This window comes from Sabethes cyaneus, chromosome 2 (genome assembly GCF_943734655.1).
Source record: "Sabethes cyaneus chromosome 2, idSabCyanKW18_F2, whole genome shotgun sequence".
Classification (NCBI taxonomy): domain Eukaryota; kingdom Metazoa; phylum Arthropoda; class Insecta; order Diptera; family Culicidae; genus Sabethes; species Sabethes cyaneus.
In genome coordinates this window covers 39,169,554-39,195,729 of record NC_071354.1, presented here as the reverse complement: position 1 = coordinate 39,195,729, position 26,176 = coordinate 39,169,554, and the positions used below count along the sequence as shown (strand labels likewise).

The following is a 26,176-nucleotide window of genomic DNA, read 5'->3' as shown; positions in this document are numbered from 1 at the left end:
GGCAAGGGACAAGGAAACGATTAAGGGATAACGGTTGGAAACTTGATACCTGAAATGTCCGAACTCTTCATGAACCGGCACGGGCTGGCTTGCTTGCTCGACAGCTGCATCAACTCAGAGGGGAGATCGCTGCTATTCAGGAAGTTCGGTGGTCAAATTCCGGAGAAAGGGAGTTCCGTGCAGTAGACCCTATTGCAAGCACTTCTTTCAAGTACCACATCTAGTACAGTGGCGGTAAAAAAGTGGCTATGGAGAGCGCCCCAAAACGCGACGTGAAAATCATCATCGGAGCTGCAAACGCGCAGATCGGGAGGAAGGAATTCTTCCGTCCAGTTATTGGAAGACATAGCCTTCATCTGTCGACCAATGATAACGGTCTAAAGCTCATAAATTTTGCCGCGGCCAGAGGAATGGCCATCTGTAACACCTACTTTCCACGTTTGAATATTCGGGAATACACCTGGAGGCATCCAAATGGAGACTCTAGCTCTCAGATCGATCATGTCTTGATTGACGGCCGACACTTTCCGGATGTTATCGATGTACGGTCTTTTCGGGGACCAAATATCGACTCTGACTATTTCGTAGTGAGTAAGATTCGCGCAAGGCTGTCGAACACGGCGAAAGCTCGCACTGAGAGGCGCAGTGGAGTACGCCAGGAAGCTTGACCAACAAATCGCAGAACAGCAGGTAGAAGGAGTACATGCATCACGAGCTGTACCAAGTATACAATATATAGTGAAGGCATGATATAGTGAAGGTAGTGCAATGTGGCAGGCTGGACACGTGGCCAGAATGCCCGATGAAAGAGTAGCCAAAACTATTTTCAGCAGAGAACCAGGAAGAGGCTGCAGACCCCGCATCCGGTGGGTATTGGAGAACGGCAGCCCAAGACCGACGGTACTGGAGGACCATAATTCGTTAGGCGCAGAATCGGTAACGGACCGTTTCCGCTAAAGTAAAATAAGTAAGAAGACCCCGATTTTTATAAATATAGTTTTCATTCACAAGTCCATTAACTGTGAGCACATATAAAATTTCGGCCTCCTTCGGCCTAAGTCGCTACGATTATTTTGCTAAATGCTCTATTGTACTTAAATTTAGCTATCGTTTTAATACAGGAAAGTACAAGTATTTAAACTTTAATTACAATTGCAACTTATAAAGTTTAAGTAATTAACATGACAACATTCATTGTTGTTTCACACAGTAGAACGCACCGGGGCTTCGATTCTGAATCCAATCAAGATAGGCAGTTATTCTTGTATTGACTGATGGTGTTGCTCCTGCACATACGCCTCCATAACTGACAATTCCGATTGCGTACATACGTTGGACGCCACGTAGGTACAGGGGCCCACCGGAATCGAACTGACAGGTGTCCTTTCCGGGCGCGTACGTGCATATTTTGTTACTGTTGACATACTGTACATTACAGTTATTATTGCTGAGTACTTTCAACGTAGTTCGTCTGAGCGTTGTACTCTGTGGTCCTCCGAAACTGGTTGTTCCCCAACCAGCGACGTCCACATCAAGGCCTTGGAAATCATACGTTCTGTAACTGAAAGGCAAACAAACTGGGCCAACACCCCGATTCCAATGCATATCTTTCACGGTACGAATCAAAGAAATGTCGTTGTCTCGAGTACTTTGCACATATCTTTCATGTATAATGATTGCTTCAATATCGTACAGTTCAGAATACGGAGTATCTAACCCAGTTCTGTAGTCCTGATCGCCCACGAGAGCTTGTATTCGATCAACATTTGGGAGGTTTTCTACACAGTGAGCTGCCGTTAGGATATACCTGTAACTGACTGTACTTGACGTTAGAAGTATATTTTGTAACCAAACATTTTTCACCCTTACTTATTGCACCGGAACAGAATACACTAACCGTCACCTTGTCCAACAACCCAACCATGGACGTATACTCGTTAACCCCGGCTTCCGTACCGCCAACAATTTTTTGCCATCGTGACCAACCGCAATCACAGTCCTGTGGTTGAACTTTTATTCCGCAGCTGAAGGACCCGGACTTATCCGCACTGGCCGATGTGTACGCTATCATTAGCTTATTGAACAGTGACTTTCGAACCACAGTTCCGGCGCCACATGCAAATTCGCTTCCCACCAGTGACGAAAAGCCTTCCACGGAAATGTAGAAAAGTTCCGTTGAACAGCTCGTACCCAGCGGAGCATCTATATTTATCGAACAACTAGCTTCTATGGTGTATCCTGGTGGAGCTATTAGCATGTAGCGACAAGAACTTCCTGACGGATATTTTTCAGGGTAAAATGGTGATACAAGTTGAGCGTTAGCCGTCGAAGCAAGTTGAAATTGTTGATCACAACCTTCGAACCAACCCGCGACGAGAGGTAGAAATAGTACGAAAAAAGACAGCGATCGAGTTGTGATCATGTTTGCGACTGAAAATTGCTCGTTCGAAATTAATAATATTTACTACTTCAAGGAACCTTGAGACATTCAGCTGAAAAAATAAAACGTTTTCTGAATAACTAATTGCCGACAACAGTTTGTTCTTTGCATCTGTGAAATTCTGCAAACCCCTTTCACTGGTAACAATACGTCCATTCAGGAGTGTTTTGCATGATCCAATTTAAGTAATCAGTTACTCGGGTGCTTACACTCGGGTCGTTTGTTGCACAGGCCATACCGTAGCTGACGACACCCACCAAATAGACCAGCCCATTGTAGTAATCCGTGTAGAATAACGGCCCGCCCGAGTCACCTTGGCACGTATCTTTCCCCACCGCCAAGGTACAGATTTGCGTGGCTGCAAAGTTTTTATAAGTTTGGAAGCATTTGCCCGGATCGATTACGGGAAGGTCGACCTTCAGCAGTACCTTCGACTTGGCATCTCCGAAATCGGTAGATCCCCAACCAACGGCTTCCAGCTCCATTCCGACGAACGTGGACTGATAGTACTTGAACGGTAGACAAACGGGGCTGACGCCAGTGTTGAAGATCATCTGAGTTTGCGTTCGAATGATTGCGAGATCATTCAAGCTGGTGGTCGCATTGTACGATTCGTGAATCTTGATGGATGCCACACGATAGGTTGCCGTGTATGGTGTTTCCGTTGCGGATGCGACATCGTGGTCACCAACTTGCACCACCAAGTTCGAGATGCTGTGACCGACCGGGCAGTGGGCGGCAGTGATTGTGTGATAGGGCGTTACTGAAAAAAAAGAATAATATAATATGTCTAATATTAAACTAACAAAATGAAAAATGTACATTTAGAGATCTTTTGCTCATCCAGGTTCTCAGTCTATTCCGTAGGAACGGAGCCTTCCTCCGAACACTGGCGTTGAGAATCGCGGCTAACACACTAATGGACGAGCACCGTTACGTGCAGCCCCTGATTAATAGCCGAGTTAGATTAAACTTCTCGGTCGGTGGCATGACTACAAAAGACGGAGGAAGTTGTGGAAGAGTCACAATTTGTGCCCAAAAATAACGCAAACCGGCAGTGTTGATAGAGTTTGACGTACGCCGCACGTGTAATAAGGATATTGTGGGGTCTTTTTTTATCCAGCCCGCAGTGATTCAAAAATTAACCAATACCGACGGTCTACAAGGGCCTGGGAGGAGAAGTGGGTTCAAAGCCGGTTATGATTGGCTTTGATTATAGTTTCATTCGACCCGTGGATCCCCCCGCATGGGTAAAAGAGGCGATACACAACTTCTTAAGCGTTGCTTCAATTACCCTCCCTTACATAAATTTCCACTTCACGCCTTGTCTAGTTCTGTTTGGAAACTATCAACATCAACACCTTTGTTTTATTACTTTCATCTATCGTGCTTTCTTCAATTTGTCAACGAGATTTTATACGTTCGTTCGGAAAGAACGAGAGAGAAAGAATGAAGTAAAACGAATAAAAAAACTCGATATGATTATTAAGTTGAAAAACATCACGAATTATAATACCTTCCATTTGATAATCAAAAAATCGGTTCAGTCTTCAGTCGTTGAAAAGTTGATTTTTAAAGTAAGGGAAAGTTTCGCAAAATTATGATTTTAGGACCACCCAAACTCAGAAACAAACTTCAAATAAAAAATATGGGTCTAAAATTTTCTGAAAAGGAATAACTTTACAAAACTTAAACAAAACCAGAGCACTTTTAAATTTTGATACAAGACTCTTTCAATAAATTGCTGAGTAAGTACAAGTAAATTATTCTTGAACTCCGCAATATAAACAACCTGTAGTTTGCAGGTTTTCGGTAATAACTAACTATGCATAATATTCTGTAATGCCATTCTATTTGATTCATATCAATGAAATTTTCTTAAATAAATTTGCACAAATTTCCAACAAATAACTTTTGATCGGTAATACCGATTCTTACGAAATTTTGCAGACATATTTGAAGCGTTATATCCTTCGGTTTGACACAGAAATAATTGAAACCAGATACATTACCTTGTCCTTGACAGTAAATTACTGTCTATTTTAATGCGTAATTTTATTTACTCATAAATTTCAAATTAAATGCTCAATCAAAAACCCGAATAAATCCACCTAGCGGCGTGACCTAGCCTTTCTACTGCCACATAATCACTATTTAATTTCTCAGGAACATCTATAATTAACTTGACTATATTTGGAAATATCCGTTCTGTATTCCTCAAAATTCTTATTTGCTAGTCAAATTCACAACCTTGGGTGCAGAAATACTTGTAAGCGTGATTTATGTTACTTGATAAACACCTTATTTAGTTTTATAACATTTACGTGATTTATAGAAACATAATGTAAACACAAAAGATAATTTTTGCAGACTTGAATGAATATATATATCTATACCTATAAAGAAGGATTTCTGTCTGTCTGTCTGTCTGTCTGTCTGTCTGTCTGTCTGTCTGTCTGTCTGTCTGTCTGTCTGTCTGTCTGTCTGTCTGTCTGTCTGTCTGTCTGTCTGTCTGTCTGTCTGTCTGTCTGTCTGTCTGTCTGTCTGTCTGTCTGTCTGTCTGTCTGTCTGTCTGTCTGTCTGTCTGTCTGTCTGTCTGTCTGTCTGTCTGTCTGTCTGTCTGTCTGTCTGTCTGTCTGTCTGTCTGTCTGTCTGTCTGTCTGTCTGTCTGTCTGTCTGTCTGTCTGTCTGTCTGTCTGTCTGTCTGTCTGTCTGTCTGTCTGTCTGTCTGTCTGTCTGTCTGTCTGTCTGTCTGTCTGTCTGTCTGTCTGTCTGTCTGTCTGTCTGTCTGTCTGTCTGTCTGTCTGTCTGTCTGTCTGTCTGTCTGTCTGTCTGTCTGTCTGTCTGTCTGTCTGTCTGTCTGTCTGTCTGTCTGTCTGTCTGTCTGTCTGTCTGTCTGTCTGTCTGTCTGTCTGTCTGTCTGTCTGTCTGTCTGTCTGTCTGTCTGTCTGTCTGTCTGTCTGTCTGTCTGTCTGTCTGTCTGTCTGTCTGTCTGTCTGTCTGTCTGTCTGTCTGTCTGTCTGTCTGTCTGTCTGTCTGTCTGTCTGTCTGTCTGTCTGTCTGTCTGTCTGTCTGTCTGTCTGTCTGTCTGTCTGTCTGTCTGTCTGTCTGTCTGTCTGTCTGTCTGTCTGTCTGTCTGTCTGTCTGTCTGTCTGTCTGTCTGTCTGTCTGTCTGTCTGTCTGTCTGTCTGTCTGTCTGTCTGTCTGTCTGTCTGTCTGTCTGTCTGTCTGTCTGTCTGTCTGTCTGTCTGTCTGTCTGTCTGTCTGTCTGTCTGTCTGTCTGTCTGTCTGTCTGTCTGTCTGTCTGTCTGTCTGTCTGTCTGTCTGTCTGTCTGTCTGTCTGTCTGTCTGTCTGTCTGTCTGTCTGTCTGTCTGTCTGTCTGTCTGTCTGTCTGTCTGTCTGTCTGTCTGTCTGTCTGTCTGTCTGTCTGTCTGTCTGTCTGTCTGTCTGTCTGTCTGTCTGTCTGTCTGTCTGTCTGTCTGTCTGTCTGTCTGTCTGTCTGTCTGTCTGTCTGTCTGTCTGTCTGTCTGTCTGTCTGTCTGTCTGTCTGTCTGTCTGTCTGTCTGTCTGTCTGTCTGTCTGTCTGTCTGTCTGTCTGTCTGTCTGTCTGTCTGTCTGTCTGTCTGTCTGTCTGTCTGTCTGTCTGTCTGTCTGTCTGTCTGTCTGTCTGTCTGTCTGTCTGTCTGTCTGTCTGTCTGTCTGTCTGTCTGTCTGTCTGTCTGTCTGTCTGTCTGTCTGTCTGTCTGTCTGTCTGTCTGTCTGTCTGTCTGTCTGTCTGTCTGTCTGTCTGTCTGTCTGTCTGTCTGTCTGTCTGTCTGTCTGTCTGTCTGTCTGTCTGTCTGTCTGTCTGTCTGTCTGTCTGTCTGTCTGTCTGTCTGTCTGTCTGTCTGTCTGTCTGTCTGTCTGTCTGTCTGTCTGTCTGTCTGTCTGTCTGTCTGTCTGTCTGTCTGTCTGTCTGTCTGTCTGTCTGTCTGTCTGTCTGTCTGTCTGTCTGTCTGTCTGTCTGTCTGTCTGTCTGTCTGTCTGTCTGTCTGTCTGTCTGTCTGTCTGTCTGTCTGTCTGTCTGTCTGTCTGTCTGTCTGTCTGTCTGTCTGTCTGTCTGTCTGTCTGTCTGTCTGTCTGTCTGTCTGTCTGTCTGTCTGTCTGTCTGTCTGTCTGTCTGTCTGTCTGTCTGTCTGTCTGTCTGTCTGTCTGTCTGTCTGTCTGTCTGTCTGTCTGTCTGTCTGTCTGTCTGTCTGTCTGTCTGTCTGTCTGTCTGTCTGTCTGTCTGTCTGTCTGTCTGTCTGTCTGTCTGTCTGTCTGTCTGTCTGTCTGTCTGTCTGTCTGTCTGTCTGTCTGTCTGTCTGTCTGTCTGTCTGTCTGTCTGTCTGTCTGTCTGTCTGTCTGTCTGTCTGTCTGTCTGTCTGTCTGTCTGTCTGTCTGTCTGTCTGTCTGTCTGTCTGTCTGTCTGTCTGTCTGTCTGTCTGTCTGTCTGTCTGTCTGTCTGTCTGTCTGTCTGTCTGTCTGTCTGTCTGTCTGTCTGTCTGTCTGTCTGTCTGTCTGTCTGTCTGTCTGTCTGTCTGTCTGTCTGTCTGTCTGTCTGTCTGTCTGTCTGTCTGTCTGTCTGTCTGTCTGTCTGTCTGTCTGTCTGTCTGTCTGTCTGTCTGTCTGTCTGTCTGTCTGTCTGTCTGTCTGTCTGTCTGTCTGTCTGTCTGTCTGTCTGTCTGTCTGTCTGTCTGTCTGTCTGTCTGTCTGTCTGTCTGTCTGTCTGTCTGTCTGTCTGTCTGTCTGTCTGTCTGTCTGTCTGTCTGTCTGTCTGTCTGTCTGTCTGTCTGTCTGTCTGTCTGTCTGTCTGTCTGTCTGTCTGTCTGTCTGTCTGTCTGTCTGTCTGTCTGTCTGTCTGTCTGTCTGTCTGTCTGTCTGTCTGTCTGTCTGTCTGTCTGTCTGTCTGTCTGTCTGTCTGTCTGTCTGTCTGTCTGTCTGTCTGTCTGTCTGTCTGTCTGTCTGTCTGTCTGTCTGTCTGTCTGTCTGTCTGTCTGTCTGTCTGTCTGTCTGTCTGTCTGTCTGTCTGTCTGTCTGTCTGTCTGTCTGTCTGTCTGTCTGTCTGTCTGTCTGTCTGTCTGTCTGTCTGTCTGTCTGTCTGTCTGTCTGTCTGTCTGTCTGTCTGTCTGTCTGTCTGTCTGTCTGTCTGTCTGTCTGTCTGTCTGTCTGTCTGTCTGTCTGTCTGTCTGTCTGTCTGTCTGTCTGTCTGTCTGTCTGTCTGTCTGTCTGTCCGTATGTTCCTTATAGAATCGAAAACTACTAAACCAATCGGCATGAATATATTCATGTAGAGGTTTTTTGGGGTCAGGAAAGGTTTTAGTGATGGTTAGAAACCCCTCCCCCCACTAAGAGGGGGGGCTCCCATACAAATGAAACACAAATTTCTGCATAACTCGACAACTAATCAAGCAAATAGAACAAAATTTGGCATGTGGGTGTTTTCGGTGACAAGAATTTATTCTATGGTAAATTGAGACCCCTCCCCTCTTTATAAGGGGAATTATAACTCCTCTCCTCTTTAAAAGGGGGGGGGCTTCCATACAAATTTCCTCATAACTCGAGAACTAATCAAGCAAATGGAACCAAATTTGGCATGTGAAGGTTTTCGAGGGTAAGAATATTTTCTATAGTAAATTAGGACCCCTCCCCACTTTAAGAGGGGGGGCTCCTGTACCAAAGAAACACAATTTTCCTCATAACTCGAGAAGTAATTAAGCAAATGGAACCAAATTTGGCATGTGGGTGTTTTTGGAGACAAAAATTTTTTCTATGATGAATTGGGACCCCTCCCCGTTTTAGGAGGGGGGGGGGGATCCTATACACATAAAATACAAATTTCCTCATAACTGAAGAACTAATCAAGCAAATGGAACCAAATTTGGCATGTGAAAGTTTTCGAGGGCAAAAATATTTTCTATGGTAAATAAGGACCCCTCCCCACTTTAAGAGGGGGGCTCCTATACAAACGAAATACAAATTTACTCATAACTCGAGAACTAATCAAGCAAATGGAACAAAATTTGGCACGTGGGTGTTTTTGGAGACAAATTTTTTTTCTATGATGAATTGGGACTCCTCCCCACTTTAGGAAGGGGGGCTCCTATACAAATGAAATGCAAATTTCCTCATAATTTGAGAATTATTCAAGCAAATGGAACCAAATTTGGCATGTGAAAGTTTTCTAGGACATGAATATTTTGTATGGTGAATTAGAACCCCTCCCCACTTTAAGAGGGGGGGCTCCTATATAAACGAAATACAAATTTCCACATAACTCGAGAACTAAACAAGCAAACGGAACCAAATTTGAAACGTGGGTGTTTTTGGAGACAAAAATTTTTTCTATGTTGAATTGGGACCCCTACCCACTTTAGGAGGGGGGGGGGCTCCTATACAAATGAAATTCAAATTTCCTCATAACTCGAGAACTAATCAAACAAATAGAACCAAATTTGGCATGTGGAGGTTTCTGGAGGCAAAAATATTTTCTATGGTGAATTAGGACCCCTCCCAACTTTAAGAGGGGGTGCTTCTACACAATTGAAATACAAATTTCCTCATAATTCGAGAACTAATCAAGCAAATGGAACCATATTTGGCATGTGGGTGTTTTTGGAGGCAACCATTTTTTCTATGATGAATTAGGACCCCTTACCTTTTTAAGAGGGGGTGCTCTCATACAAACGAAATGCAAATTTCCTCATAACTCTAGAACTAATCAAGCAAATGGAACCAAACTTATCATGTGGGTGTTTTTGTAGGCAAGAATATTTTCTATGGATTTCCCCACTTTAAGAGGGGGGCGGGACTCCTATACAAATGAAAAGCAAATTTCCTCATAACTCGAGAACTAATCAAGCAAATGGAACCAAATTTGACATGTAAGTGGTTTTGGACGCAAGATTTTTTCTATGGTGAATTGAGATCCCTCTCTTCTTTAGAAAGCGAGTTATGACCCATCTCCCCTTTGAGAGGGTGGGCTTCCATACAAATGAAATGCAAATTTTACAAATGAAATGCAAATTTCCTCTTATCTCGAGAACTAATCAATCAAATGGAACCAAATTTGGCATGTGAGAGATTTTGGAGTCTTGAATTTATTTTACGATAGTTAGAGATCTCTTACCCCTGTGGTAGGGGGATATGAACTCTCATACAAATAAAACAGAAATTTTTGCGAAACTCAAAAACTAATCGGACTCGAGAAATTCGAGACTCTTCCATAAAACATTAGTCAATACAAGACCACAAAAACTATCTATAGTAACACTAGATCATTCAGGACGAGACGGTCGCGAGTGTTGCCGGTGACCCGCCGTCGGAAGCGCCGCCCACTGGGGGGCTTGCAAAACACGAGATTGTGACAAAGATCATCCGAGATTCATGATTTATGTACAACACAGGTTAATTTGTGGCAATACGAAGTTTGTCGGGTCAGCTAGTATATATATATATATATATATATATATATATATATATATATATATATATATATATATATATATATATATATATATATATATATATATCTATACCTATAAAAATGGATTTCTGTCTGTCTGTCCTGTGTTCCTTATAGAATCAAAAACTACTGAACCAATCGGCGTGAAAATTTGCATGTAGAGGTTTTTGGGGCCAGGAAAGGTTTTAGTGATGGTTAGAGACCCCTCCCCCCACTAACAGGGGGGGCTCCAGTACAAATGAAACACAAATTTCTGCATAACTCGAGAACTAATCAAGCAAATAGAACCAAATTTGGCATGTGGGTGTTTTCGGAGACAAGAATTTATTCTAGGGTAATTTGAAACCCCTCCCCTCTTTATAAGGGGAATTATAACTCCTCTCCCCTTTAAGAGGGGGGGTTTCCATACAAATTTCCTCATAACTCGAGAACTAATCAAGCAAATGGAACCAAATTTGGCATGTGAAGGTTTTCGAGGGCAAGAAAATTTTCTATGTTGAATTAGGACCCCTCCTCACTTTAAGAGGGGGGGCTCCTGTACAAATGAAACACCAATTTCCTCATAACTCGAGAACTAATCAAGCAAATGCAACCAAATTTGGCATATGTGTGTTTTTTTTGGTGACAAGAATTTATTCTATGGTGAATTGAGACCCCTCCCCTCTTTATAAGGGGAATTGTAACTCCTCTCCCCTTTAAGAGGGGGGGCTTCCATACAAATTTCCTCATAACTCGAGAACTAATCAAGCAAATGCAACCAAATTTGGCATGTGAAGGTTTTCGAGAGCAAGAAAATTTTCTATGGTGAATTAGGACCCCTCCCCACTTTAAGAGGAGGGGCTTCTGTACAAATGAAATACAAATTTCCTCATAACTCGAGAACTAATCAAGCGAATTGAACCAAATTTGGCATGTGTGTGTTTTTGGAGACAATTTTTTTTCAATGATGAATTGGGACCCCTCCCCACTTTAGGAGGGGAGTCCTATACAAACGAAATACAAATTTCCTCATAACTCGAGAACTAATCCAGCAAATGGAACCAAATTTGGCGTGTAGGTGTTTTTGGAGGCAAGAATTTTTTCTGTGATGAATTAGGACCTCTTCCCACATTAGGAGGGGGGGCTCCAATACAAATGAAATACAAATTTCCCCATAACTCGAGAACTAATCAAGCAAATAGAACCAAATTCGGCATGTGGAGGTTTTTGGAGGCAAAAATATTTTCTACGGTGAATTAGGATCCTTCCACACTTCAAGAGGGGGGGCTTCTACACAAATGAAATACAAATTTCCTCATAATTCGAGAACTAATCAAGCAAATGGAACCATATTTGGCATGTGGGTGTTTTTGGAGGCAACCATTTTTCCCATGATGAATTAGGACTTCTTACCTTTTTAGGAGGGGGGGGGGGGGGCTCCCATTCAAACGAAATACAAATTTGCTCATAACTTTAGAACTAATCAAGCAAATGGAACCAAATTTGGCATGTGAGAGTTTTAGATGGCAGAATTTTTTTTCTGTGGTGTATTACGACCCCTTTCCCTTTTAAGAGGGTGGGCTCCCATACAAATGAAATACAAATTTCCTTATAATTTGAGTACTAATCAAGCAAATGGAACCAAATTTAGCATGTAGGAGATTTTTGAGTCTTGAATTTATTTTATGATAGTTAGAGACCTCTCACCCCTGTGGTAGGGGGATATGGACTCTCATACAAATAAAACAGAAATTTTTGCGAAACTCAAAAACTAATCCAACTCGAGAAATTCGAGACTCTTCCATAAAACATTAATCAATAACAAGACCACAAAAACTATCTATAGTAACACTAGATCATTCAGGACGAGACGGTCGCGAGTGTTGCTGGTGACCCGCCGTCGGAAGCGCCGCCCACTGGGGGGCTTGCAAAACTCGAGAAGTGACAAAGATCATCCGAGATTCATGATTTATGTACAACACAGGTTAATTTGTGGCAATACGAAGTTTGTCGGGTCAGCTAGTATATATATAAAATTAGAAATTACCCCTCTAACGGGTCTACAGACAGCCTTAACATTCAGGCCTTAGAGCCACATACGAAACTTGTTTTGAATTGACAATATGAAATATGTGTTCATAGCAGATTTATTGATATTTTGATATTAATACCATGCGTTCAAAAGTTAGCATCTTTGAAAAACAAGAGTTCAGAAAAATTATTATATTTCGCTTTTGAAGAAAAAGGATATCTACAGCAAAATGGTTGATCTCAAAATTTTACTATTAGTTTGCTTGGCTTCAATTTTGCAATATATCTGAATTAGAAAAAATAACTGAATAGAGCATTAGATATAAAAAAGAGAAATGAAAATATTTCTTAGTTGACGCTCCTTCAGATAATTATTTTTGCATGAAAATCAAAACTTAAGCTTCTTTTGAATGTACTTTCATGAAAAGATAGTTATTAGCTTGATCGCATCGTTTTTACAATGTATCCCGTTAGAGGGTCAAGAAAACAAGATGAGGTCGAATAGTGCAAAAGCAGTGCCATAAACATGCTTGAGAATGGGAAATATGATCGATGCGATTTCCAGTGCTTGTCAATTCGATTTATTTATTGAAATATGATGCATGACATAAGATTTCTGTCTTTTAAAGTGTCACTAACGAAAACAAATCGTACAAAATTACTACCGTACAACGTTTTGCTCCTATTTTTATATAAAATTTCTAAGCTCTACTATTTATTGATTGGAAACAGCATCTATTGATGTGCAGAAATTGTTTGCAATTTATATAAGTTTATCTGGAAAAATCAATCCATTAGTATATTAAATCCTATACACCACTATATCTAAATGCTTAAATTAACTGCTTTGCTTCGCTTTTTGCTTTTCTTGTCTAATTGCAAATGAAGAAAATGACAATCGAAATCTGAAATTAAAGAAAAGAAAAAACTTTTTTTCGATTGAATCCCACTACAGTGGGATTTCGAATTTGACATGGTTCGGTTTTGGCATGGTTCGATTTTGGCAACAAAAGTATCCGTTTTTGTCAACACAAAATATTTTACTTCCAAAAGTATGCTTAAATATCAGTCAGTTTCCGCATTACTTTAAATGACGAAAAAATATTGCCCTAAGTGCGTTCATGAAAAAAAGTTTGCGGTTATAGAATGTTTCGAACAATAATATCCCGCATTTTGCACCTTACTGGACACCGCAGTCCAAAAGTGCGACTGACACAAAAAGTGCGACAATGCGAATGCTGTGAGTGAGAAAGAGTAACAATTGCAATGTTGCTGTTTTGTTTTGTCATATACATTGGCATTAGAGAAAATAATCTGGATTAATCCAGGTACAGCTGCAAAACACAATATTTTTATTGCCGTAGGATTATGTCTTACCGTAGGCCACCAAAAACTTACTTACACCGCATGGATAGGTCTTGGCGGATTTTGTGAAAAAGGTTGCAATCGTTGCTTAATAACATTTAGTCAATTTTCAATGCATTTACATTCAATTTTGTCATATTAAAAAGGGTCTCGATTTTGGCACGGTTTCGATTTTGGCAACATAGGCGACACGCATTTGTTGCCAAATTCGAAATCCTACTGTATTCAATATTTATTTGCGACAGATACGTAGTTCGCCTACAACGTGCAGGCTTCATCAGTGTCTTATTTCGAAGTGTATACGTATCTGTCGCGAATAAATTTTAAATAGTGGAATTTAGTCGGAAAATGTTTTTTCTTTTCTTTAATTTCAGAGTTCGTATTCCACATTCCACTAAGAGGTTTCAAAAACTTCAGACAATTGATATGTTTCACACTCTCCTTGAATTTCAATGCAAATTTCGAAATTGCAAATTGTCATCACAATCACACATATACTTACATACACACATACATACATACACACATACATCACACACATTGAATACAATCAACATTTGATTGAAATGTTTTGATTTTACACGTTTTAACGGTTTAATGTATGGTGCTTAAGTGTTAAAATTTGAATAACTTTTGAATGAACCGTCCGATTTTCAATAACTCGGTTTCATTTGATAGATCTCAACAGTAATTTTCAAATGATAATAAATCGTGCGATGCTTTACATTGAATTAATGCTTATATGTTACAAAAATATGTTTTAAATACAATTTTTTCACATTTCTTTATGTAACTTTCAAACTACAAGCCCAATCGTCATGAAATTCGGAAGTTAAGGGTTTGCAAGGCTCCTCTTTCAAATGCAATCAATTTGGTTCAAATCGGTTGAAGGACCTATGAGATAATGAAGCCCCATATTTTTCGTATTTTTATACATTACTTTTGAACTAAAAGTCCGATCAGTATGAAATTCAATAGCGACCTATGGGACACCTAGACCTTTCATTTGACACTAAGATCATAAAAATCGGTACTGCCATCTCCGAGAAAAGTGAGTGAGATTGAAAAGCGAAACACTTGTTAACAAGGGGTCGGACACATTGTACCGCGGCACTCCAGAGATATCAAGCGGCACACCTCCGGTTCAATTTTACATATGAAATTGGAGCACTGCCAGTTGTCAAAATCATCTCGCACGGTTGCCAGATCTATCAGATTATAACGAATTTAACAAATCTTGCAGTTCGGCACTTTCGGTACAGCATCGGCATAGTTCGGCTCGTTTCAAGTCGCCTAACATAAAAACGGCTGTGCCAGGTGACTGACCCATTGCTTGTTAAGCAATTATATCGCCCTTTATATAACCTCTGTGCGTCTTGTTTCCAGCTTTGCGCCAATTGGTTACATGAAAACGCGAAAAAGCCTCTATTAAGCTCCATTGCAGCATCGAAAGTAGCTATTGGCAAGCCCGAAGCTTGATAAAATCACCAGCTTTAGATGTCTAAGAGCTGAAAAAAGGTTTTTATTTCTAAAACTAAACCATAGTTCAGTCACAGGTTGAATAAATTCAGTTATAAAAGCGTTTGATCAGCCTGAAATTGTTACTTGAGAAGCTGCTTTCAAAGCTGCTACGGAGCTTAATAAAACCTTTGCGTGTTTTTAAATGTGTCTGCTTCAAACGAAATCTGCTGAATAAGTATTGTAGAATTGTTTACATAAATTTTATTCGATGGATATTCAGCTATGGCTGAATAATAATGGCTGCTAATATGTTTAATCAGCGCATAAATGTTTCTTGGGAGGGCTTTTTTATTAAGATGATGAATCGTTTATTCAGCTAGTATAGCACAATTATTGAGAATATTGACGGGTTGCGGAGAGATTGAAGATGCGCCTAATCTACTTGTGACACTATTATGTGAAGCAGCTGGTTTACGCGCATTCGTTGACTGCAAAGTGCTATTTTATAATTTTTTGACAAAGTTTTTTTAAAAGCTGGGGTGATATTGCGCATCTCGTTTCGAGTGATTTTCGTTCGAGACGCCCATTTGTTTAAAGTTACTTGTTGTTACTTGTTACTTGTACTTGTTAACTTGTTTCAAAATGGAAAACGTATGCGAGCAGTGCGCTAAACCAGTTCAAGCCGATGGGGATCATGTCAAGTGCATGGGTTTCTGTGACCAACTCGTGCACGCCAAATGCGCTAAAATGAACGCAGCTTTCTTGAAAGTTTTACGTGAACGTAAAAACTTGCTTTGGATGTGTGACGAGTGTGTCAAGCTTATAACAATGACTCGCTTCAAAGGGGTAATGTCATCGGTGAGCTGCGCAGTCTCATCGATTGCTAGCAGCCACGGTGAAGCTATTGGCGAATTGAAGCAAGTCATATTAGTCAACGGCCAACGCATAGAACATCTTTCGAAGAGTGTCTCTGAAGCCGCCACTACGCCCCTTACGTCAAGATACGCGAAACGACGCCGCGAGGAGCGTACAATAGCAAACCACTTCTGACTGGTACAAAATCGTCCACCTCGCAAACCGTGTTAACCGTTTCTCCTCCGAAAAAATTGTTTTGGTTTTACCTCTCCCGAATACGCCCCACTGTGAAGCCCGAAGCAATCCTTGAGCTTGTCCAAGATTGTCTGCAGAGCAGTGGTGATCCGATTAAGGTGATTCCACTGATACAAAAAGAAGCCGACCTGAACGCTATAAATTACATTTCGTTCAAAGTCGGTATGGACGAAAAGTACCGCGACATTGCGCTTGATACGGGTACATGGCCCCACGGCTTACTGTTCAGGGAATTTGAAGGCACCAGCGTAAAAAATTACTGGGCACCATCTATACCTCGAGTATCACCATCCACTCCACGAATAGAGATAACCCCAGCAAGCAATCCACCGTCATCCATCATAGATCCGGGATCGTTGGAAATAGCTTCCTAGACGCCGAATGCAGGACTGACAACCTTCCGTCGCCAAACTGGATGCCGGGATGCAACGATTTTAGTACTTCGGAAGCCCTCTACCCCTCCACCGCAGTCGAGCCACTGCCGCCAGCGTACAACAGTCGTTCCGGCCTTGCGTGTGGGTATAGTGATGGGGGCTTCCAAAACTCCTGGCCAGGCAAGCGCATTATCGCCAATTCAGATTCCACCGTTGATTTGTCTTCCGATTCTAGCCCTTTGTCATCTAACCGGCCACTGAACAGCACGCGCGACATACAATACGATAAAATCCACGTATATTACCAGAACATCGGCGAAATTAACGCAAGCGTCCACGACTACCTGCTAGCATGCGCTGATAGTCCATATGGTATAATTCTCTTGATCGAAACCTGGCTTGACGATCGAACTTCCTCTACACAAATCTTCGGACCGAACTACGAAGTCTTTCGCTGCGATCGAGGTGTGCACAACAGTCGTAAATCAACGGGTGGCGGCGTTGTAATAGCAGTTCATCGCCAACTCAAGGCCTCTGTCCTGGAACACAACGATTGGTTACCTGTCGAGCAAGTTTGGGTCACTATAAAATTAACCGATCGCTGTTTGTACCTGTGCGCTGTCTATTTCCCACCAGACCGGATAAGAGATGCCGTTCTTCTTAAGGCTCACATGGCTTCGGTTTCCGATATTTCCCCGGCAACTTCCGCTTCTGACGACATGCTCATATTGGGCGATTTCAATCTTCCCAGTATAAATTGGTGTGAACGCGGCAACGGATATCTGTTCGTCGACTCCAGTTCTTCAACACTTCCCCCGATTACCAATGAATTGCTCGACTGCTATAGCACAGCTACTTTGCAACAAATCAATAAAATCCTCAACGAAAACGGACGCTTTTTGGATCTTTGCTTCTCCAGCATTCGCAGTCTTGCTCCAGAATGTGTGTTGGCACCGGCTCCTCTCGGCAAGGACGCCCTCCATCATCCACCATTACTAATTTCGATTCGTCAACATACACCGTCCAGGATGTCTAATATGCCAATGTCCATGTACTACGATTTTAATCGCGCCGATTTCGACCTTATCCAAAGAACTTTAACGTGTATCGACTGGGATACAGCCCTGGATGCTAATGACGTTAACGTTGCTGCTTTGACTTTTTCGCATATTCTGAATTACATTATCGACCGCCACGTGCCTAAAAAAACGATACGCACAGAACCGTATATACCCTGGATAAACGCTACGCTGTATCGCCTGAAATCCGAAAAAAGCTGCATTAAGGAGGTACTCAAGATACAAGACCCAATCGCTGCGAAACCATTATCTGGCACTCAACAGACGTTACAAAAAATTCAGTCGTCACTGCTTCCGTAAATACTTAAACAACGTCCAGCGCAGATTGAAACGTAGCCCTAAGTCATTCTGGAAATATGTGAATGCGCAACGAAAAGACAACGATCTTCCGTCAGCAATGTTCTTTGGAAACGACACTGCTACTGATATGGATATGGTTTGTCAACTATTCTCACGGAAATTCTCCAGTGTCTTTGTTAACGAAAGGCTGTCTGACACAGAAGTATCGACTGCACTAGAAAGCGTTCCCAGTCTCGGCGACTCTCTCAATAACCTGACTATTGACGATGCTATGATTAGGCTGGCCGCTCTGAAGCTAAAAAGCTCTTCCTCCGGTGGACCGGACGGCATACCTTCAATCTTTCTGAAGAACTGTATTGAAGCCTTGGTAACCCCAATCCGTCGTCTGTTTAGCTTATCGATTAGCTCAGGAGCAGGGGCTTGCGATGGGTGCCATGTTTTTGTTGTCAACGTCTCAGCACATCTCGACAAGGTTGGCAGCAAATTTACCTGTCAAACGGACGCCTTTCCTGCAATAGCGCCCTTCGTTAAGTCGACTGTCAAACACCGTTCGTTAGGATAGGGATAGCACCCCGTTGCTCAGGAGTATTTCCTTCAAACGAGAAACCGGGCTGGCGCTGGTAAGGACCGCCTACCGTCAAAGCTTTATAAACATGGTCGAGAAACGGTGGCAACGGCTTTACATCGGGTTATTTTCATTATTTGAGAGGAGGAGAAGCTACCGGAGGAATTGATCAGAAGTGGTTTGCCCCATCTACAACAAGGGCTCGACTGCTGTCCCATCTACAACAAGAGCTCGACTGCTGCAACTATCGGTGCCCACGCATCACACCTTTATTGATTTCAAAGCAGCATACGATACAGTTGGTCGAGACTGGCATGTAATGCATGGATACAGTTTTCTGTATAAACTCACGCGACTGATCAGAGCCACATTGGATCGGGTGTTGTGTTTCGCGCGCATCTCGGGGACACTCTCGAGTCCCTTCGAGACACGGCGAGTGTTGAGACAAGGTGACGGATTATCCCCCATGCTGTTCAACATCGCGCTTGAGGGGGTGATCCGACGAGCGGGTATCGAAACGAGAGGCATGACTTTCACCAAGCGTAACCAACTCCTAGGCTTTGCAGATGACGGCGGAGGCAACCTATGCCAGACTTAAAGCGGAGTCTAGGAAGATTGGGGTAAAAATAAATGCATCGAAAACGAAATATGTGAATGGAAGGGGCTCAAAGAAAATAAACGCGTGCCTCCCACGGACGGTAACCGTTGACGGAAATGAACTTGAACTGGTCGATGTGTTCGTGTATTTGGAATCGCTGGTGACCGCGGATAACTTGGACTTATGGACTTGAAGCCGTGACTATTTATTGGTTCAGGTGTCAAACGTTATATTGCGATTAGCGATAAACACAAAGGAAACTGAGATGTATGAGAGAGTACTATTGCTGCTCTGAGTAAATTTATTGTCGCGCAAAATTTGGTTGTTTCCAATATGTACAATATGCGTTACAAAGTAACGACATCTGTTGTATTCAACAGGGAAACATTGATAGTTTCAAGCATAATCTCACGCATGGCGTATGTTGAGACACTAGCGCAAACTTCTGTTTTTTTTTGTTATCAAAATCTAGAGGAGGTGTCCTATTGCATTGTCTCCGTATAGCTCGGACCTCAATCCCGTCGAGAATTTGTGTGCCATTCTCGATGCCAGAGTCGATAAATCTTTAATTACGAATAAGAATAATTTGCTTGAAACCATGGAGAGTGCGTGAGCAGATCTAGATCCACAGCACTTGATGAACATGCCAAAGTACTGAAAGTGAAAGCAGAACACCATGCTATCATCGTTAAAGGTTTTGTGAAACCGGCACTACTTTATCAATGTCAATGTTTTATCTGAGCAAACATAACTTTTGTTCTAAAAAGAAAATAACTTTTTCTTTTCAGGGAAACTTGAAAAGAAGGCAATAATAAGATTTCAAACAAAATTGCAAACTGAACACGAACAAAAATGTATCACACTTTTTATAAAGAACACGTTTGAAAGCTAAAATTTCATGTCTTTCCGCATTGCCATTTCACTGTTAAATATAGGGGATGAAGCCATCATTGCCACACAGTATAATTATTTGCACACTGCCGATCTTGGATATTCACTTTCGCGAAGTGATAAGATAAGAGATTTGTTTGTGAAAGAGGCTAAACACTCACGATTAGTGAAGGACGTGGCATAGACCTATGTTAATAACTAATGGCACTGCACTTACTTATTGTAGCCCCGCATAAAAATCCATTGTTCGCTGCGGTGTCATCTAGGGCAGCCATCATCGGAAACTCGTTCACAAGCGTTTCTGTTCCGCCAACGATCTTTTTCTGTAATATGTACAAACAATGCCGACATGAGATTTTTTAATAACGCGCTTCGGTAGACTTTCACCGGCCTACCTTACGCCTCATGCCGCACTGACAATCGATTTTCTTAGCCGTACAGTAAAACCTTCCCCCGTAGCTGGTAGCTCCTGCTTCAAGTGTGATAACCATACCACTGCCGGTCGACTCCGTTGTTATCGTTCCGGTTCCACAGTAAGCTTTCGCATCAGACAGGTCGGTTTTGCCCCCGGCGGAGATCAGTAATTTATCGTAGTAACAGGATGTGCTCTAAATTCAATTATAACTTTGTTATTCAGAATTTCAATAATGACCAATAATAATCGAGTACGAGGATTAGCGAGTAAAGGTTACAACAACATGGGTTCTGTTCTGCAGAAAATACCTGTGGAATGTAGACGTCGGGACAAGACAGAGCAATCCTCGACCCGGGAGTGGTAACCAACGTCCAGCGGCAGTACGTGTTGGCTGGATAGAGGTTTCCATAATTAGGCGAGAAGACAGCGTATGTCTGACCCGAGGCAACTTGCTGGTAGTAATCGCAGCCCGTGTACTGTCCTTGCGCAAAGCTTACGAAGGATGAGCAAACTACCGCATAAATCGCAACCGCTGAACGATGATCGACAATGGAAAAAGGAATATTAATGCAATATTAAACCATATTACCATTAATTCAGATGGGAACGAAAGATACAACAGCCAGGTGCAAGTAATCCTACGGTAATGTCATTAATGGCAAACAAGGATGTGTCAAATTACACCCCACAAAATATCGGAACAAAATGAAAACACATTTTAATTAACGGTAAAATCAATTATCCTCGGTCACAGTTATTACCGAAACAAGACCCTAATTTTATTCTCATTTCATCGGCATCAGATCCTCGGGCGTAGTTTTAATTTTCAGCGGCCTCGATCCACTGTTGCTGACGGGGCGTTCTATTTGCCACCACTAGGCAACCACTCCCTTTCGTAACACCTAGAATCGTATCCGTAAATTGAAGCTTCGTTTCTATAGACGACTGACTGCGCGAAAAAAAAAGAAATAAAATAAACGACAGCAATTTTCGCGGTAAAATTTTCCGACGGTGCGTGGCTAATTCAATTTGCCGTCTTCGATGCCCGACACCCAAGTCTAAACTGGGACAGCTCGTCTAAATAAGCTGTGAACTGGGAAAAATATTTTCGCTTCCAAAAGATGACGGTAATTGCTTTTGTTTTATTTTTCAGGGGTTTTATCTGCTCGGAGAAAAGGGAGGCCGGCTGGCTGGCTGGCTGGCTGCCTCCCGCTTCGGTTCGGTTGGGCTGGGCTGTGGGGGTGCTCTGTTTGTTTTGATGGATGAGGTGGCGACAGAAGATAAGATAGATTTCGGAAATCTTCCCCTAGCGCGCGCGGATGAAGTGCGTGGTTGCCTAATGAAGCGAAGCGGCTCGGTTCGGCATGGCTCGGAAATTGTAATTGACGCGACTGGTGCCGGTCGGGGCCGTTAATTTTGAAGTTTCCACCGCTGGAGGCAGGTTTTTCCTGGGATGGCGATGAGTAAGATGTATAGGAAAATTCGCCTAATTTTATTAGACGCTGTAAAGGTATAGATTAATAAATCAACGGAATTATAATCGCTCTTTTGTTCTTAAACCAATTGTTACATTTCGTTTAAACTTTAATAGATGAATTTAGAAAAACAACATCAATTATGGTACAAATATTTTGCTACACAATTTTATTTATTTGGCTTGAAAATAATTTGCTTTCCCATTTAATTACACAACCCGTTAAATTACGAGTCAACAGCCGAGCAAACAGTTCCTGGAAAACAGCTTGCCCCATATTATATTTGTTGATTAATCTATTCCGAAGCAGGTAGCATCTCGGTGAGTAGCTCCACCACGATAAAAAAAATCACAGACGTGTTGCTGTTGCTATCCGCTGCAAGTAAAATGATATCTTTTGAAGCAGGTTCCGCAGATGAGGTTTTCTGGATTCTAAATATCTGCAACAATGATTTGCGTATTTGTTTCCCAATTTGTAAGATAAGCTTTTTTTCACAGTCGACAACACAACCCTGCTACAGAAGGTTTGCGGTTTTGCGATGGTAGCCGCAGCGGAAAATTACAATCAGCAAAATGTTTCACCAAATGACGACATGCGTAATGTTTTGTTTTTTTTTTGCTGTCATCCTAGGGGTCACGAGAGAGGAAAAATTGCATGGAATGATGATTGCAGCTCGGCACGGTGTATATTTATTTTCGTTTTTTTTTTGTTTTCAACCGATACCCAGGACATTTGTTACACAATCACCGCTTCTGGTGCCGTCACATTGATTCCGATTGGTGCCACTGCTGGCGGTGCAAAATCGATCAGTTTACAAAACATGTCCGCTATTTCGAATAAATCAAATATGATTAAATGTCCTGCTCAAACAAACCACCCAGTTACTGACCATTACGCATATAGTGTTCAGTGGCATTATAATCGAAAAAAACGTGTGCAAAGTGCCGATTATTTGATTTTACCAAACTCAATTACAGTAATCACGTGGTATAGGTAATTAATTTTTATAAATGCTGCCCGGAAAAATAAATAATTATTCGTATAACGGACGTTTCTGTTTCAGATTTCATTATTCCATCGAGGCCTTTGTTAGCAAAACGCCCTAATATTACCAGAGAAATAGGAAATAGGAAGAAATAGGACATGAAATTTGAAAATAAATTAATTAAAATTGGAATTGAAACTGGACTTGAACGATAGCACGATAAAAAATCAACCAACGTGGGACACTTGCTCGCCAGGATAAAATGTCCCGTCAATGATCCGCATTATATGGAACGTTTGGTTAGCTTAGTCTAGGGTTAATCACGCCTTGTTTAAGACAAAATCGATCGCCTTGGATATTAAATTTTTTTCTGATTGTACTAAACTGCTTGGCTAACTGGCATAGGGCTTACGTTGTTTTTTATACAATAAACACTTTGGCAGAAGAAAGTTCAATTGTTATACTGATTTCTATTGAGTGTTCGGTGTTGGGAGACACAATTTTTAGGTAATGATGTAAAATGGTTCATTGCTAACTTTGCTTAACTTTTCTTTAATGGCGACGGTCAACTATCTTGTGCCGAACGAATTATGGTCCTTTAATACTGTCATTCCTGGGCTGCCGTTCTCCAATCCCCTCGAACATCAACTGACGCGCGTCGTCCTCGACAGTGCACTTTCATCGGGTGCGGGGTCTGCCCTGAAGTTTACGGACTCTTCCTAATTTTTGCTGGAAATAGTTTTGGCTACTTTTTCATCCAACATTCTGGCCACATGCCCAGCCCACTGCAGCCTGCCACATTGTATTAACCTCACTATATCAGCACATTTGTATACTTAATACAACTGCTGGTTTATGCGTCTGCGTCACACTCCATTTTCCATTTTGCCACTAAGTATTGATTGCAGAATTTTACGCTCAAAAAATGCAGTCGTCGATCAGCTCCCTTTAGCGACCACGATTCAAGTCCGTAAAAGCCACTGGGAGGATTAGTGATCTATAGAGCGCCATTTTGTGTGAATTTTGATGATACCGACGTCATTCGTAAACCTAAGAAGCATGTGAGATATCGTGATGATAGTCCCGTTCCTTTCCACGTTTACTCTTCGTATTGCACCTTTCAAGGCAAGCAAAGCAAAGCCTGGGTGCTAATTCCGTTATCGAAATTTGACCTTCTGTTTTTATACGACAAACTTCGCCACCAGCTGTTAAAATACAGGACAGTGCAGGGTCAGTGCCACGATCCTATTGACTCTAACCGCCTCTCCCAGCCGAGATTCGAACATACGACGACTGGCTTATTAGACCAGCATCTTACCTCGAGGAAAACTGGGAGGTGGCCCTTCCAAGGTGTAGTATATAAATAAGTTTAGGATACAAGGCAGTGTTGAATGGCAGGTTAGAGAATGCATCCCCTTGCTTCAGTCCATCCAACGCAACGTCACGAAAGTGGCTGAAGTCTTACCCGCTATTCTGACGTATAATTTTGACCCATGCAACGTCGCACGAATCAGCTTAACTAGTTTCGTCGGAAAACCATGTTCTAGCATTATCTGTCGTAGCACATTTCCTTTAACTGAATTGTACACATTCTTAAAGTCCATAAACAGATGATGAGTGTGCAAGTTGTACTCCCGAAACTTGTCTAGTAATTGATCCAGGGTAAACATCTGAACCTCATGAAAACCAGCTTGGTACTTACCTATGAAAGACTCCACTAACGTTCTCAGTTTACAGAACAGGATACGGAAAAGCACCTTACAGGCAGCATTGAGCAACGGAATGCTTCGATAGTTTTTACACTCGAGTCTAGTCTTTTTTGAGATAGAACAAATGAGGACATCCAACCACTCCTCCGGCATTTATTCTTTCTCCCACATCCTGACGCTCCCCGCTTTTAGAAGTTCAGCCGGGATACCGTCCTTCCCAGCAGCCTTACCGTTTTTCAGCTCACTGATTGCCTTTTTAACCTCCTCCTGTGTTGGTGGCTCCACAGCTTGACCATCGCTTACAATTCCTGTCCCTGCTGATCCCCGCATTTACCTCTTCATTCAACAGTGTCTGGAAGTGCTCCATCCACCTGGCTGCTACCGCCGTTTTGTCGGTAAGCAGGTTGCCAGCACTATCATTGCACATCACAGGCATGGCAAAATTCCTGCATCTCACCATTTTATAGAAACTCCGTGTGTCGTTGCTGGCGCATCGCTCCTCTGCGCCGGCGAGCACGTGCTCCTCGTACTTGCGTTTCTTTAGATGATGGATTCTTTTTTCCGCAGCTCTAGTCTCTCTGTACCTCTCTCTGTTTTGACGCGTTGCCGCAGTGAGCATGCGACTCCTGGCCTGGTTCTCTTCATCTGTCACTCTCTGGCATTCGGCATCAAACCAGCTGTTACGCTGTCTTCCACGCGTCGTGCCTATCACCTCTCTCGCAGCTGTTTCGATGGCACCATAGATGTTCCTCCACCACCCATTTATATCTCCTCCTTCTACCTGCTGTTCTGCGATTCGTTGGTCAAGCTTCCTTGCGTACTCCACTGCTACGCCGTCTGCCGTTAACCGCTGGATGTTGAAACGCAGCGTCCTCTCAGTACTAGCTTTCGCCGTGTTCGACAGCCTTGCGCGAATCTTACTCACTACAAGATAGTGGTCAGAGTCGATATTTGGTCCCCGAAAAGACCGTTCATCGAAAACATCCGAAAAGTGTCGACCGTCAATCAAGACAAGATCGATTTGAAAGCTAGAGTCCCCATTTGGATGCTTCCAGGTGAGTTTCCGAATATTCAAACATGGAAAGTAGGTGCTACAGATGGCCATTCTTCTGGCCGCGGCAAAATTTATGAGCCTCAGACCGTTATCATTGATCGACAGATGAAGGCAATGTCTTCCAATGACTGGACGGAAGAATTCCTCCCTCCCGATCTGCGCGTTTGCAGCTCCGATGATGATTTTCACGTCGTGTTTTGGGGCACTCTCCATAGGTCCCCTCAAGCCTGTCGTAAAACTCGTCCTTAGCATCATCGGATTTATCATTTGTCGGTGCGTATAAGTTGATTAGGCTGTAGTTGAAGAATTTTTCCTTAATCCTCAACGCGCATATACGGTCATCTACGGGCCTCCAACGGATAACTCGTTACTGTTGTTTTCCCAACACTACGAAACCGACTCCATGTTTTGCTTTTTTACCGCCACTGTAGTAGATGTGGTACCTGAAAGAAGTGCCTGCAATAGGGTCTACTGCACGAAACTCCCTTTCTCCGGAATTTGGGTTCCTGAATAGCAGCGAACTCCACTCCGAGGTGATGCAGCTCTCGAGCAAGCAAGCCAGCCCATGCCGGTTCATGGAGAGTTCGGACATTCCAGGTACCAATTTTCTAATCGTTATCACTTCATCGTTTCCATGTCCCTTACCGTGTCCTACACCGATTGTTCCGTCCTGAATTTCTTTCTTCGTTGTTCATGGTAATTGAATTTTTCGGTATACTACCTCACCGGGGTGGCGATACCTACATCCCGCTGAAGGGTCTGCCATCTTAGGTATAGCTTGCGGGATACCGCATTTCTCATTCAGCCGCCCGTTCCGAGACAGACGCTGTGTGAGCCGCCTCTCACCTGGAGAACAGGCGC

General features: G+C 42.6%; 2 protein-coding genes across 2 annotated transcripts; both read right to left on the bottom strand.

The window, feature by feature from the left end:
* Positions 1-999: 999 nt before the first annotated feature.
* On the bottom strand, positions 1,000-2,422 carry LOC128734365 (venom serine protease-like). The gene is made up of 2 exons (XM_053828537.1): positions 1,870-2,422; positions 1,000-1,817 (listed from the first exon to the last, which is right to left on the bottom strand). The coding sequence occupies exons 1-2, from the start codon at positions 2,420-2,422 to the stop codon at positions 1,192-1,194; spliced, it is 1,179 nt and encodes a 392-aa protein (XP_053684512.1). The 3' UTR covers positions 1,000-1,191.
* Positions 2,423-2,574: 152 nt separating this feature from the next.
* Positions 2,575-21,843, bottom strand: LOC128735316 (venom serine protease-like). The gene is made up of 5 exons (XM_053829805.1): positions 21,798-21,843; positions 20,401-20,624; positions 20,073-20,285; positions 19,895-20,000; positions 2,575-3,203 (listed from the first exon to the last, which is right to left on the bottom strand). Exons 1-5 carry the CDS (start codon positions 21,841-21,843, stop codon positions 2,575-2,577), a joined length of 1,218 nt encoding a protein of 405 aa, XP_053685780.1.
* Between the last annotated feature and the right edge of the window lie 4,333 nt (positions 21,844-26,176).

What these genes read in the sequence shown, in the direction of transcription:
- LOC128735316 (XM_053829805.1), bottom strand. Translation starts at nt 21,843, where the DNA reads ATGGGGCAAGCTGTTTTCCAGGAACTGTTTGCTCGGCTGTTGACTC. An exon ending in GTTTGCTCGGCTGTTGACTC is followed by an intron (nt 20,625 to 21,797) that starts GTAATTTAACGG and finishes ATCATCGTTCAG; the next exon opens with CGGTTGCGATTTATGCGGTA. An exon ending in CCGACGTCTACATTCCACAG is followed by an intron (nt 20,286 to 20,400) that starts GTATTTTCTGCA and finishes AATTGAATTTAG; the next exon opens with AGCACATCCTGTTACTACGA.
- LOC128734365 (XM_053828537.1), bottom strand. Translation starts at nt 2,422, where the DNA reads ATGATCACAACTCGATCGCTGTCTTTTTTCGTACTATTTCTACCTCTC. An exon ending in ATTCTGTTCCGGTGCAATAA is followed by an intron (nt 1,818 to 1,869) that starts GTAAGGGTGAAA and finishes CGTCAAGTACAG; the next exon opens with TCAGTTACAGGTATATCCTA.